General features: G+C 52.4%; 1 protein-coding gene across 1 annotated transcript in view; it reads left to right on the top strand.

Annotated features, from left to right (window-relative positions):
• Positions 1–11,750, top strand: part of DNAI1 (dynein axonemal intermediate chain 1) — a 138,397-nt gene extending 126,647 nt beyond the window's left edge. The window contains exon 20 of the mRNA XM_071425701.1: positions 11,487–11,750. Within this exon, the coding sequence (XP_071281802.1) occupies positions 11,487–11,591 (105 nt within the window). The 3' untranslated portion in view covers positions 11,592–11,750. The remainder of the gene's footprint in view (positions 1–11,486) is intronic.
• The last annotated feature ends 2,657 nt before the right edge of the window (positions 11,751–14,407 follow it).

The raw sequence follows: 14,407 nt of genomic DNA, 5'->3' as shown, positions 1-14,407 counted from the left end.
ATCTGACTTTCAGGGATTTCCTCACACCAGGGTGGTACCAAGAGTCAGTGCCTGGGCTCAGATCAGAATGGAAACAGAGAGCCTGGGGAGAAGTGACCCCTCCTGAGATGATGATCTGACTATGCCATTGGAATCTGCAGCCAGAAGTGGTACCCAGATGTACCAAGATCTTTGCCATCTCCATCAAGGAGATCCCTCCCTTAAGGAGGATACCTCCTTTAAGGATCCCCCCTTTATGGGCCCCCAGGAGGAATGGTGGCTGTTTGCCTGGCAGCACTGCCCCAGCCATGTCCATCTGTCCCAGCTCCAGCAATACAAAGAGTGAGGCAAGGATCAGGCCGTGTTTGCTGGTGTTTTGAGGCTTTCACTGACACTGTGGTGACCAGCTTTGTGTCATAGTTCCAGCTGTTCACCCAGCACTGCCAAGCCCATCACTAAACCATGTCCCTGAGTGTCAGTGTATCTTTTAAATACCTCCAGCACTGGTGACACCACAAATTCCCTGGGCAGCCTCCTCCAGTGCTTGACAAGCCTTTTTGGTGAAGGATTTTTCTGTAGTGCACCTATCCACTCAGTGTTAAGGATGTGCATCAATGTCGGTGAGCCTTTGTCAACAGGTCCCCTCTAGTCCTTACATCTGAAATTATTTGTCAGATAGTTTATTTTGCCACTGTTTTGCTGAAACTGCCAGCTGCTGGTTAACCTTGTTCCGTCTTTGGTACTTGAAGGACTCGCTTGGCAGTGGAGCGATTACTTTGGGAAGTGCTTGCCTTAAGGACCTTGATGACTTCCACGTAATTTTCTTTCCAGCGTGCCTCTATTTTGCAATACTTTGTTTCAAAGAATATCCATTAGTTTCAGCAGCCAGCTGAGCAGATGGGTTTAACTGGTCTATGGCTCTGAAGTAATTACATTTTGGTACAACAGAGACACAGCAGCAAACATGTAAAATTAATTCAGGTGCAGCATCCCAGTCAGTGTCTCAAAGCAAAGAGGACTTTAAGGAGGCCACTCCTGGCCGTGCTGAGATTGTGCTGTTGGCAGTGTGGACAATCACTAGGAATATCTCCCTCTGGTTTCCACAGCTGATCTTGGATTTGCTTTTCCCATGGCCAGTTCCTTCTTCAAAAATGTATTAGTATCAGAGAGATGGATTACTGCTCCCATCACTCTCTCCTCCTTCTGTTATAATTAAAACAGCAATATATGCATGAAGCAATTAGATTTTAATAATGCTTTTCTAAACAGGATGTCAAGGAGCTTAGTACAAAGACTTGGGCTGGAGCCAGATCAGCGTCTTAAGACTGGATTGTGGTTAAAACTGGCTGTCTCCTGCTTTAACAGCTTACACGAACACAGAATCCAGATTTGCTTTTTATTCAGAGTGTACCTCATCTTTGTCTCCAGACAGGACCCAGAAGACCCCCTGTTGCTGGGTGGCAGGGTCAGGGTGAGGCATGGGCAAGGACACATCACCAGTGCATGTGGTAATCTGTGTCTGCTGGTGGGACAGATGCATCCCCACCTCCAGCCCTGCTGCCATCCCCATCACTGTGTGCCAGGGAGCCCAAACCCAGGTCTGTCCTGGGCTCCTTCCTGCAGAGCAGCTTTTGGCGAGCAGCTTTTGGCCAGGTCAGGCCATATCAGCTGGCAGTATCTCCCAGAAGGAAATGAGTGCTTCTGTGTGTGCCTGTGCCCCAGGGGAGCACTCCCTGAGCTGCTTCCCAGCATGTTGCTGGAATTCTCCTGCCCTGTTTCATCCTGTCTGCTTCTGCCTGATACGCAGTGCTTGGGCCCTGCACTTCCAGTCAGATGAGCAGGAATGCTGTTCCCTGCATAGCCCTTGCTCAGACCCTCATGGACAGTCCAATGCAGCTGGGTCAGTGAGCATGGATGGGGAGTGTGTAACACAACCCCAGCATCACTGCAGGATATGTGGGCTCAGAGGGCAGATGTCTCAACAGGCAGCAGAAAACATGGACCAGCAGTATGCCAAGCCCACTCCAGGAGAGGACTGACACCTGCATCCCTCAGGAGCTCCCTGTGGTGGGATACAGCTGTTTGTCTGTCTGTCTGTCTGTGGGGCAGGGAGGGATTTCTCAGCTGCCATAACTGTGTGAAATCCCAGGGAAGAACAACAGCTCTAGCTGCAGGATTTCCTGTGCTTGTCCTGCGTCCAGCTCCTCGCTGACCTCTTTTAAGCCCTGATTTGCATGCTGCAGTGTAACTCAGTCGTGGCTGATGTGATTTAGTGTGACGTCCCACGCTGCCCAGGCTAACAGTGTATCTGCTTCCCAGGCCTGGGAGTGTTTGTGTGGCATTCATCATTTGCCTGGCGGTTTCCTGTGCAGCAGGTGGAGAGAAGCTGTGCAAGTCATTTAATCTGAGGCAAATGGGGAGACTCAGTCTGAAGTAAACAGGATGCACTTCGGTGAGGATGGAGGGAAGCAGAGGGAAAGGAGGTTGGAATAACTGGCTGAGAAGGTGAACAGAGAAAGGTCTCACTTGCCTGAGCAGAGAGCACAGGCAGCAGGGGAGTGAGCAGGAAACATGATCTGATCCTGCTGCACTGCTTTGCACTGCAAAGGCCTCTGCTCCAGTTCTGAGTACTGGGGTTGAGGGACATGAGGAGCAGGAGAGCAGCAAAGACAGTTGTCCTGGTTCAGAGCAAATTTGGGAGAGAACCTCCAAAGGGCTCCTCTAGGAAAGCAGATTCAATCGGCCCCTCCCCTCAACCAGTCCGGGAGAAAATACCTCCTTGGAGAAAAGTGGAAAAAAACTGTTTATTAATAATAAAACCTAAACAATATTAAACAACAAAACCCCTTGCTGCTCCAAAAGAGATGACAAACTGAGAAAACCCCTCCCTGGGCTGCAGCTGAGCTCACTCAGTCGCTGGTCAGTCCCTCAGGGCTGGAAATGTCGCAGGCCAGGCCCGGCCCGGCCTGGAGGCCACAGGTGGAGCTGCTGGTGCTCCCCTGGGTGTTCAGGCCAGAGCAGGTTTGAACAGGTCCAAAGAAAAGGGAAAAAAAAGGAAAAAACCACAGTCCAGGGAACTTCTTTGCATCAGCTAGCTAGAACTAACTAAAAGCAAAGGAGAGCTCGGTCCCACTGTCTGTCCATCCACAGACAACACAGTCAGGAGCAGGAATGTGGAGGAGTGAGTGCAGTGCCTGAAAACAAACTGCTCCTTCTTCTCTCCCCCCTTCACTCTCTGGAACACGTTTTAAAGGTGCAAAACTTATTATTCAACATAAACAGAACAGATGATTGGGGATAAAAGCATCATATAGTCAACCCAGGACTGGTTCAGCAGCAGCTGAGAGGCTGAAAAAAGGGAGATGAGAGAGGTGAGCACTGCCAAAGAGATCCTGGGCTGGCAGGGTAAGGAAGGCAGTGCTCTGAGGTAACAAGACAGCAGGAAAAGACTGAGGGAGAAGGTTTCAGTGCGGGTAAGAGGGACATGCTGGCAGACATCTCCAAAAGATGGGTTGGCAGCACCATTCCTGGGGGGTTTTCAAAGAAATGGCTGTGCAGGTGTTGGGAGCCGAGTGGGACAATCCACTGAGTGGGGCCTCTTGTGCTGGGCACCCCAAGGACTGGACAAGCATCTGTCTGAAGCAGTTTAAGAGGAGCTGCTCCCACCACGGACAAGAGTGCACTAGTGAACTAGCCCCTCCTAGCTCTGCCCCAGGTGACTCTGTGATTTAAATTAAAAATACACTAGGAGAATGCATTGTTGAGATGACAAAATTGTTCACATGCCTGAAATACCTAGTGCAATTTCTGAAGCATCCCTGAGTTCAGTCATGGAGAGTGGGAAAGAGAAAGAGGAATGTGGCTTGACATTATATTGCAGACTGAGTTTTTTCATAAGCAGAAGAGTATCAGTCATAATACATCTTTCATGCCATTGGCATTTAATGTTATTACATATGAGACTTCTTTGAGCAAGGACATTTATTTTTACTTCTAATAATAACAAAATCCAGTTTCCGGTGTACTTGTATTTATCCAAAATGAAGTATATTCACATGCTCCCATGTAAGTAGCAACCAAGAATATATTTCCTATACAAATACTTTTATGAACTGTATTAAAAAAAATTAAAGAGGGTGCTGTGTTAAAAGAAAAACAGCAACTGGGCTTTCTTAAGGCAATTAAAAGGTGATCAAGGTGGATGTGTATATGTTAACAATTGTGGCCAGATAAAAAGGCATTGGAAAAGCTCCAGCTTTTTGAAATATACTATTCATACAACTGCAAATGTTGTCTCATGAGATGCTGTGCTTTATGATATAAAAGCAGCACCCAAGAGTTGCAGGAGCTGCATATTCACATTTGTGTTTGATTGCTTTTATTAAACTCTAATCCATAACAGCTTACTGAGCTGGCATGCCAAAATGCTAAAGTAAAGCTGAAGTAATAAAAAAAAAAAAAAAAAAAAAAGGAGATGCTGAGTGATAAGGAAATGTTGCTGGGTGGCTGACTGTGCTGCCTGGCAGGAATCAAGGGCTGCAGCTTAAGAATGCTGGGGTCACTGCACTCTGCAGGGCATATCCTTGATTTTTTCCCTCTGGATGGGTTTGCTGTACGTGCCTGTGGGTGCTGTGTGCCCGAGCCTTTCATATCAGGTTTGCCAACCCAAGTGAAGAGGTGCTGCAGATGTGGCCCCTCATGGCAGGTGCAGGAGTTAGGGAAGCCTGCTGAGCTTTTGGATTGTCTAGGTTACACTGAGGTTTGGTGTCGGGTGTCACTGGAATTCCAGCAATAATTGAAGTCAAGCTAGAACACTAGGTATTGCCTGTCTAGTGGGTTTTGTGGACAATATCAATTAAAATCCACTTCTCCTTCCCTTCCTTTCTCAGCTGTGGGTCTGAGAGATCCCACAGCTAAAACACTGTGCACTAATGCCCCCCCAGCCTTTGCATCCCATGCCTTTATAACACCTGACATGTAGACAGGCTTTGAGTATTGGGGCTTCCCAAAATGTTCAAAGCTACTTGAAATAATTTATCCCATCCTTATGAGCCAAATGGCACGGCAGAAAATCTGAATCCAGTAGGGCTGGATCCAGGGTTTGAGTGGGTGATGCACTGCCTGTCCCCACAGTGAGGTGAAGGAAAGGGCATCCCATTCCCTCTGTCCTTATCCCAGTGATGGTTTGCACCACCAGGACTCCCTGGGCTTGAGGAAAAAGCTTTTAGGGGTTTTATTCCACTCTGACTCCTTCAGGAGGTCTCAGTGTGCCAGGACAGGATAATTGCCTTGCACAATGAGCACACAATGGTTTTTCTCAGTGCTTAGTACAAGTCACTTAAGTGATAGGACTGAAAATCTTTTCCATGTACCTTGTGAAGAGTTTTTTTTCTCACCAGGCTGCTCTGTTTGAGTAGAGTCTATAGATGTTGGCTCATCTCAGTGACTAAGGCTGATGACACCCAAAAGAAAGCTGTTGTTCATCTCACACACCCAGAGCTCACAGTCAGAGTTTAGCTAAATTGTCCTCAAGGCTGACAAAACACAGTGTGACCTCCTGGGACCCTGTTGCTGATGTTTCCTAGTCACAGCATCTGTGCAGGGTAGAGTTCATGGTATTGGCTCATTTCAGACCCATAATGTATTAAGATGACTTTAAAACTTATCTTTCTCTTTAAAGCTATTTATTTGGTGATTAATGAACTGTGGGTCATGACAACATCCCTCTTTTGAACTTCTGTCAGACAATGGAAAAGACAGAAGACAGAGAGTTTAAAATGGTTTTGGTGGGTTTCTGCAGCTGGTACAGGGATAAATTCGGAAGGAGGCAACAAATCATTGTAATGCCCAGTTCAGAGGAGCTGTGGGGACTGCCATGAGACAAATCTGCACTCAGCTTGGCCTTGTTCACTGAAGTTTTCATGCTAAATGTGGTCTTTTTATGGCTAAATTTAGGTGCCTAAATTAGTGGTCTGTAAGAGACATTGCTCGAGGCTCTGGAGTTAGCAAGAATAAGGAACATTCTTCAGGGAACAGCTCCTGCTGTATGCACAACTTCTGCTTGGCCAGAGGACACTGCAGGGAGGGTGAGCAGGGAGGTGGAGTCCCAGCCAGCCCCTGGCAGGGCAGACACAGAGCAGTGAGGATGCACAGGCTGTGCTCCCCGATGGCCATGGATCTGAGCAGGCTGTTAGCTCCCTGCTGCTGCTGCTGCAGAGCCCATCCATTCCATCAGGCATTGCCTCCCCTTTCCCATGAATGTTTGTGGACAGGCCAGCTCTGTGGTGTGCTGTGGGAAGCTACCCACTATTTGGGGACAAGTGACCCCAGCCCACATGCCCTGCCCAATTCCTTCTGGTTTATTTCCAGTGACAATCCCATCCGCTTCCAGGTCTGATCCAATTTTGTTTGCACTTCCTGCCTGCTGGATGTCCTGACCTTTGCTCCCATGCCTTTCCTGGCAGATGTGTGCTGCTGAGCCACAGGCTGGTCCCAGCACTGTGACCTAATTTAAATGGTGACTTCCAACAAGCAAAGGCAGGCAGCTGGGGCCCTGAGACCTGTGTGCCCTGCTGTGCTTTGGTGTGGGCCAGTGCAGATTCCAGGGAAAGTCTCTGAGTTAGGATGTGAGTTTGAGCAAGGTGGAGGTGCTTGCCCTGAGCTGCACAGGTTGTACCTGAAGCTGGAGGTAAGAGCATCCTTGAGGCCAGTGATCCTGTGTGGCTGCTGTCACCTGAATGACCCAGCCATCCCCTGGGCTTTTCTGCTGGTTTCATTCCCTGCAAAAAATGTTTACTGTGTCATTTATTTCCAAACAGTAGTGGAATAAGCCTAAATCCTTATCTCCAGTCTGTCAGCTAATCCTTCCATGGGCCAGGAGCGATGCTGTCAGATCAGGCTGTGAGTGTACCTCAAGGCTTTCTGTGGTTGAAAAGCATGTTGCTGTTCATGTAAATGGACTTCTGGAGAGCCCAGAAGTGGTCCTGGCACAGACATCATCCCCAGCTCAGCATAACTCCAGCTTCATTTGCAGCACTGGGTTGCAATAGGACCATGATGAGGTAGATCTGGGAGGTTTCAGGGCTGAAGCTCTTATCATATTCCTGTTGATCTTATTAATGTCTGGTTAGTGGCCAGGGAGATGATGAGGAAAATTTTTCTGTGTTCATGAAGGAGTTTGGCTTTCCTTGGCCTTCCTGACAGAAATGCTCCAGGGAAGCTTCACCTTTGCTTTCATTTGTTGAGTTCACCAGGCCAGTCACTAGTGTGTTTTGGTAGTGGAGGAGCCCTTACCCTGAAACTGTCACCTTAACCTGAGCAGAAGGAACAAGAAAAGATCTTCTCTCAAAGAAATACTCCTCTGAACAGCTGGCAGTCTGTGTGCCCCTTTCCACTGAGGATAATAAGAATAACCAGTTTTAGGTATCTTCTTGAGGCTTCTCACCACCCTCGTGCACAGGAGGCCAGTTCTTAGCTCTGGTCTGCTTTATAAAATGTTTAGATCCTGTTCCAGCACAACTGTATCCGGAAGTCCCATGGTGTAAGGAATGACATCAATGTCATGACAGCAGCAGGGCAGGGACAGGCCTGTGCCCCTTGGCCAAGCTCAGCAGGGTAAAGGGTCACCTCTGCTTCCAAGGAAGTTGTGGAGACTTTCCTGACTGTGCTCATGTCAGCATGGTTGACTTCCTTGCCGCTTTAAAACATAAACATGTTTGGCCTTGTTTAATCAAAACTTTGGAGCAGATGTTTCATGATTATTCCACCAATGGGAAAAAGACATGGAAGCTGAGAAGTTCCAGCATCACAGCTTTTATGAGAGTTTTATTAACTCAGTGGCATACTGTTCAACTAGGGAATGAAGGCATTAGCCAAGACTCCAGTTCAAACGAGTCCCTTAACCGGAATGCAGAGTTCAGCATGTGCCAGTGTGGGCATGGGTGGGGCTGAGGTTCCCAAGGGTCAAGGGATCTTCAAGCAGCCAGGCCTCATCCTCATCTTTGTCCTAGTTCTCATTCCACCCTTCCCCTTGAGGCTTCACCTCAGTCATCTGTCACCTCCTGCTTCACTTCCAGTGCCAGTGCTCACTCTGGGGTTGAGAGAGGACCATCAAGGGTCCTGCACACTGCCTGTAAGTCTGAGCTCTGTGCCTCAGTTTCCCTGCTTGACAAGCCAGGGACGACCCCAGACAAGAGGTAAAGGGAGCATAAGGGCCATGAGAAACCTGGCAACAAATACAGCAGCATGGACACAAACAGGGGGTCTCTTCCCCATCTCTCCTCCCTGAGGTCATGTTCTGTAAGCAGGGCAGAGTCCATCCCCACACAGCACCTTTCCTGGCCCTGCCCTGAGCTTTCTTGCCATGTCCCTCATCACCATTTCAACAGGAACACTTTGCTCTCCAGTTGGAAGCAGTTAACAGTAAAGTCAATGCAAATGCTGCTCTGAGCAGCTCCAATACCCACCCCATGAGCTGCTCAGGGACAGACCTCCCATGTAATCTCTGCATCCAGCAGCTTCATGGGGAAGATATGCCCTGGCTCACTGCCAGCTCCTGAGGAGCCCTCTGGATGTGATGTAAGCAGGGATGTAGGTGGAGGACAGGCTCAGCTGCACACATGGTGGCAGAGCCCCACGAGTGCCCTCTCCACACCTGGTTGTGGCAGATGCTGGAGGCAGAGCCTCTTGGCAGCCATGCGTGGAAGTGACGCTTCCCCACCTTGTGTGTGCCCTGGGACATCACAATAGCTCTGCTCCAAGGACTGCTCCTCAGAGGTCTGATGCAGCCAGAGTCCCTGGATTTGCAGGAAGCTGCCACGTGCATCCAAGCAGATCCCACCGTGCTGTGCTGGTGCCATCAGCGGCCTAGCCAGCTCACAAGCACAAGTGCCCTGGGAGAAGCAGATGACAGAATAAAGGGAAACTTTCCATTCCAGTGCCCCCAAAAGGACATTGTAATTTCCATTCCCTGTGTCATCTTGCTTGCTTGGTTATGTGGCGTTAAATTAGGGCTCTGGTTCAGTTACGGCTCATTACAGGCCTGCGTGTGGCTTTGTTACAGCGTGCTCACAAGCACCAAAGGAGCTGAGCCAGTGTGAAAGTCAAAGTTTTAGGGACAGTTTGGTGACCAGGAGCTGTGCCTTGCCTGAGGCAGGTGAATTCAGCAAGGCTTAGACACAGTTCCCATGGGCCTGCAGGACGTCAGGCAGGGTCTCTTCCTGACCCTGCCAGTAGAGAGGTCAAAGGGCTTGGGCTGGAGATGGATTGGTGGCCAGTGGCTTCAGCATCTTCTCTTCCTGTTTGAGCAAAGCAGGTGCCTCTTTTGCCTGTCCCAAGGGCCTTTGTGTGGTGCTGTATGTGACAGAGTGCCAAAGGGAGGAGTTTGAATGCTGTCAGACAGCAAAACAGTTTTTCTGCAGAAATATCTAGGTCCTGAAATACCTCGAGAAGCTGTGTTTATGCCAAGGCTCTCACTCAGAGAGATGCTCTGCTGTGGTGTGGGCCATTATTACAAACATCTCTCGCAGTGCCCACACCAGAGCCCCAAAGGGTGCTGCTCACCTGTTGGCATTAACACAAACCAGCACTGTCCCACCATGCAGACAATGGACTCTGTAACTAAAAGAAGCTGGGCTCATCCCAGTGCTCAGAACAGCAGTGGGGCTCTCTTCTTGGGGGCAGAGGGGTTTCCAAATATCCCTGTCCCCATCCTCCTCCCAGGACTGCTTTCATCTCAGCAGTGTCCTCTGGCAGCTTAGGAAACCTCTGCTCCACCGAGGTTGCGCTGGGCTGGGAGGAGGGAGGACACAGGGAGGGATTCCCCGGGGACATTCCCCGTTGTCATCACTCAGCAGTGCCTGCGTTTGCTGGAGACACGCAGTGAGATCCATGCGGGATAACAACTTTCCCGGTGCTGTGCGCTGAAGGGAGGGTGTGTGTTTGTAATTGCTGCGCCCGCGGCCATTAGCGGGGCTGGAGAATCGATCTGCTTTAAGTGGAGAGAGAGGAAAGCCGGCAGTCTCCTTCCTCCGGTGCTGAGTGCTGCCCCTCTGGCCTTGTGAGAGCGCGGAGAGCAGAGGCTGTGCTTTGGGGATGCCAAGAAGAGCCAGAACAGCAGCTTCCTGCAGGCTGCCTCCAAGCGTGGTCAGGGACGTTCCCTTGGCTTTGCTCTGCTGCAGTGCTGGGGCCCATTGCCACCTCTCCTGAGCCCAGCTGCCAGGCTGTGCCAGCCCTCCTGCTGACCTGTGCTAGGCAACTGCCTCCTGGGGTGCCCAGAGCCATGCTGCACACAGAGGAGCTCCCCAGCCCCAAAGCAGGGGTGTCCCACCAAATCCAGAGGCAAGGCAAGATCCAGCAGGCTGGCAAAGGGGAAGGCTGTGACTGAAAGGCAGTACTACATGATGGAAGTGGTGACTGTGGAGATGCTGTTTTGGAGAAATCCCATGGCATAGATTCTCAGCCGCAGGAGGGCTGGGTCGGCTCAGTGTAGCTTGGAAAATTCCTCTGCTGCAGCTTTGTCTTACGTGATGTGAACCCGGAGAGCCTAAGCCCTGTTAATCACTTTCCTAAAGTGCCAGAACTCTGTTGAGAGCAATGCTGCAGCCCACAGCACAGCAGAAACATGTTCTGCCCAAAGCACTGAGTGGAATTTGTGCCTTCAGCAGGGACATCATCCTCTGCCAGGCCTGGAAAGCTCCTGCTGCACCCAAACAAGCGAGGGCTGAACTGGGCAAGCTCTTTCCCTTGTGCTATGTGATTTTTCTCAAGATGCTGGTAGTTTGCTTTAGCACACAGGCAGGGAGCCCCTGGGATGCTTGGGAAAGGTGCTGGGGGAATGTGGGAAGTGCTTGTCCTCCTTGCCCATCCTGAGGTGTGCATCAGAGTTGGCACAGAATTGTGTCCAGTCACAGGAGAGCCTCAGTGAGGAGTTTACAGCACACCTGGGAGCTCTGACGCACTTCTCCCCACCAGGTTAGGGGCTCTCAACACCCAGCTGCTCTTCTGGGAGAAGCCATTTGGGTGCAAAAGGGATGATCCCTGCTCCTCTGGCTCCCTCTGCCCAGGAGCACCTGCACAGGATGGGCATGGTGGGGCTGTTTTGGGACATCTGGAAACCTGCACTGCTGTCACTGCTGTAGCAGTCCTGCATACCTGGCACCTCTTGGGGGCACAGCTTGGAGGGTGGTCCAGTCCCGTGGGGCTAAGAAGGTCTAGGAAGAGAGAGGCAGAAAAGGCTTTGAGTCACTGTGGATCAATAGATTCACTATCATTCCCATCCAAACACTTCATTACTGTCCTTTCCCAGCTCATAGGAGCTTTCACACATCTCATGGCACCTTGGGCTTGAAAAATGAGGATAAGCAGGTGCATCCCCTTGTGGATCAGCCTCCAGTGAGGGGTGAGAGCTCACACACAGCACTCCACCAGCCCTCCCTGCTTTGGACACCCCCTCCTCATCCCTGCTTTCCTCCCTGCTCACAGTTCTATCCTGCTTGGTCTCTTTGCAGGAGAAGAAAGGCCAGGAGGTGAAGAAAGGTCCCGAGGAGGAAATAGCAAAACTGGAGAAGCTGCTTAGCCTGGTGAGACAGCCAGGGAAAAAAGAAGAGCAGTGAGAGGGGGGAATGATGACTCTGTGGGCAGCCTCTCACCAAACAAGCTCGGCTTTGATCAGTGGCTGCTTGGCATGCAAGCCACGGGCCCCTGCTGCCCACTTTTTGCAAAGCAGGAACACTTTTCCTCTATGCCCGGACAAATAAACCGAGGTGCTGGGAGAGCTGTGGTATGCAGTCATGTCTGGGTTGGGCAAATCTCACCATACTTGGCCCTTCAGAGCCACAAGGCCCTTGGCTTTCCCAAGCCTTGACTGGGCTTGCACCAGATGAGAGCCCTATGGAGGGCAGGAGGGGGCCTAGGAAAACTTCAGGGCTGCAGCTTCATGGGAACCAGTCCCACTGTGTGAGTGGTGGCCAGAGAGACTGAGCTCTGAGCTGTAAACCCCCCCCCCCCCCCCCCCCAGGCATTTGTGCAAGTCAAATGGAATGGCACTCCTGGATTTTGGGGTGGGGCGTGGCAACCTAAGCCAGAGGGTGCCTGGAAACCGGGCCTGGTGCCCCAGGACTGTGGGAGAGACATTCCATGCCTCCGGACAGCACATTGCAGCAACTGCCAGTCCCCAGCTGCGGGAGGCTCACAGCCCCCCTCTCCCCCGGGGCCTCAGCGTGGGGCTGGGGTGCCTCTGCCCAGCTGGTGCCCATGGAACTGCTGGGCAGTAGGGTTTGCAGAGCCTGCCACCACTCTGTGTGCAGCAGAGGATCAGCTGCTGCAGTGGCAGCAGGAGCAGCAGTGGCCTCACAGCATGCTGATGAGCAGTGGCTGTCACCACCAGATCTCTGTGCACAGCTCCCAGGCCTGGGGAGCAAAGCCACCAGACAGGTGTGGTAGCAGGTGTCCTCCATATGCTCAGCTGGCCCGTCTCCCACAAACATCCTTGGAAAGTGAGGCCACAGCTTGGAAACTCTGCGTGCCTCTGGCACAAAGGTTGGGGAATGCTCTCTGCTGGCTCCCACATGCCCCAGGCAGGAAATAGCCAGTCAGGTTTCACCCAGCATTAAAAAGCCACAGACTGATGTGGATGGGAGCCCTTCCTTATCACCATCCCTGAGCAAACCACCCACAGTCCTCTGGACACATCAGTCCCCAGCCCTGGGACAGCCACTCATCAGCCCTCCAGGATGTTCCACCTCCCCCCAAATTTTCCAGGCACTGGGTAGAGCTCAGAGACACAAGGTGGGTCCTACAATCGGTTTATTAGTCTAGTAAAAACAAGGCTGCAAAGGGATGTGTTTGCTACACCTGACACAGGGAGGAGCCGCAGGCCCTGCCAGGCCCGGCCAAGCCTCTGCATGACCCTGGGCTGGCATCCCTCCCACCCCACCCTTCTGTCCCCTTATTGCAGTGGCCATGCCAACGGTGACTGTGGCTATTGCTCGGCTCTAGGAAAGGCAAGGCAGAGCCCTCCAAAACCCACAGCACCCACTGGCAGGGCGGGGGATGCAGCTGTCAGGCTTGCAGACAAGCCAGATGACAGCATCCCTCCCCACAGAGCCACTGTGATCCCCAGGGAACAGGCAGGGTCAAAGAACCTTCAGAGCTATTTGTCCAGGCACCCTCATCTCCCCAGGAAAAAGCCACACCAGGCTGCTCTCAGCGGGATCAGGGATGCCTGCAGGGGCACGTCTGCTGCCCATGGGCAGGGTGAGTACCACGGCTGACCTCGGCTGGGAGCAGGCAGGGGGAGGGCAGGGACACGCACCCAGCGAGGAGGAGGAGGGTGGTTTGCCTAGCAGCGTTGGTGCTGATGCTGGAGGGAACTGACAGACAGGCCGGGGATGATCAGGCAGAGCGTGCAGGCCCTCTTGTGCCTCATTAAACCCGCTGCTCGGGCAGACATCTGCCAAATGCCCACCTGAGGCTGAGGGCACATGGCACCCAGGGCCACCCCCAAGCATCTGGGCTGGTAACACCCTGCTCTGCCAGCAGGGCTGGGGCTGCTCAGGTTTCCCTGGGCACACCCTGCCAGCCTGCACTTGTGCCAGCCCTGCTGCCTCCCCTCTCCAGGCCCCCAGCCCGCTTTGCTCAGGTCTGTGATGTTGTTGCCACTGTCCCAGGCCATGAGCACCAGAGAAGAGCCCACAAGCTCTTCCCAAACGAGGGGTGCACTTGAAGGCAGAGCTCCTGGTGTGCTCACTGGCTGCTGGGACAGGCATGGCTGTCCCTGCAGCATATCCCCATCAGTTGTCTCTCTATCCCCATCATCACTGTGGGCACTCGCAGGAACTTCACACACCAAAACCACAAAGGCAAAGGACTGTGCCCCCTGTCACAGCCCCTGCAAGCAGCTGGGTGTCCCCTCAGCTTTCATCGTGCCTGGTCCAGCACTCAAGTCCCAGCACAGGCATCCAGTCTGGCACAGCTCCTTCGGCACCCCAGCCGGATACCCCAGTCCCCAAGCAGATCAGGGCTGCAGCAGGTACTTCTCTTCATTCCTTGACTCGTCCACATCAGAAGCCGGGGTCTTCTTGGGACATGAGGGTGTCCTGCAGGCTTTGCAGAGGATGAGGAAGAGGATGAGGATGAGCAGCGCAATGACACAGTTAAAAGAAATTGCCACGATGGCTCCGGTGGAGAGAGCAGCCGCCATGGCCACGGTCCCGCGGGGATCGGCAGCGCCCACAGCCCGGTCTCACGCTCGGGATGCCAGGGCAGTGATGGAGCGTGCAGCCTCCACCTGCTGGCATTGGCAGGGGACAAGGGGGACGGCCGTGGTGCTGGCGGTGGGACGGGGATGGGGCCAGGCCGGCAGCAGGACAGTGTCACCCGGTCACTTCGGCCGCTCACAGCTGTGTCCCGGGCTGCACCACACCACCGG

This window comes from Agelaius tricolor, unplaced genomic scaffold (assembly GCF_023055355.1).
Source record: "Agelaius tricolor isolate 1412-34295 unplaced genomic scaffold, bAgeTri1.0.p SCAF_4, whole genome shotgun sequence".
Lineage (NCBI taxonomy): Eukaryota > Metazoa > Chordata > Aves > Passeriformes > Icteridae > Agelaius > Agelaius tricolor.
The sequence above is the reverse complement of the archived record's forward strand: the minus strand, read 5'-3'. Positions and strand labels throughout refer to the sequence as shown.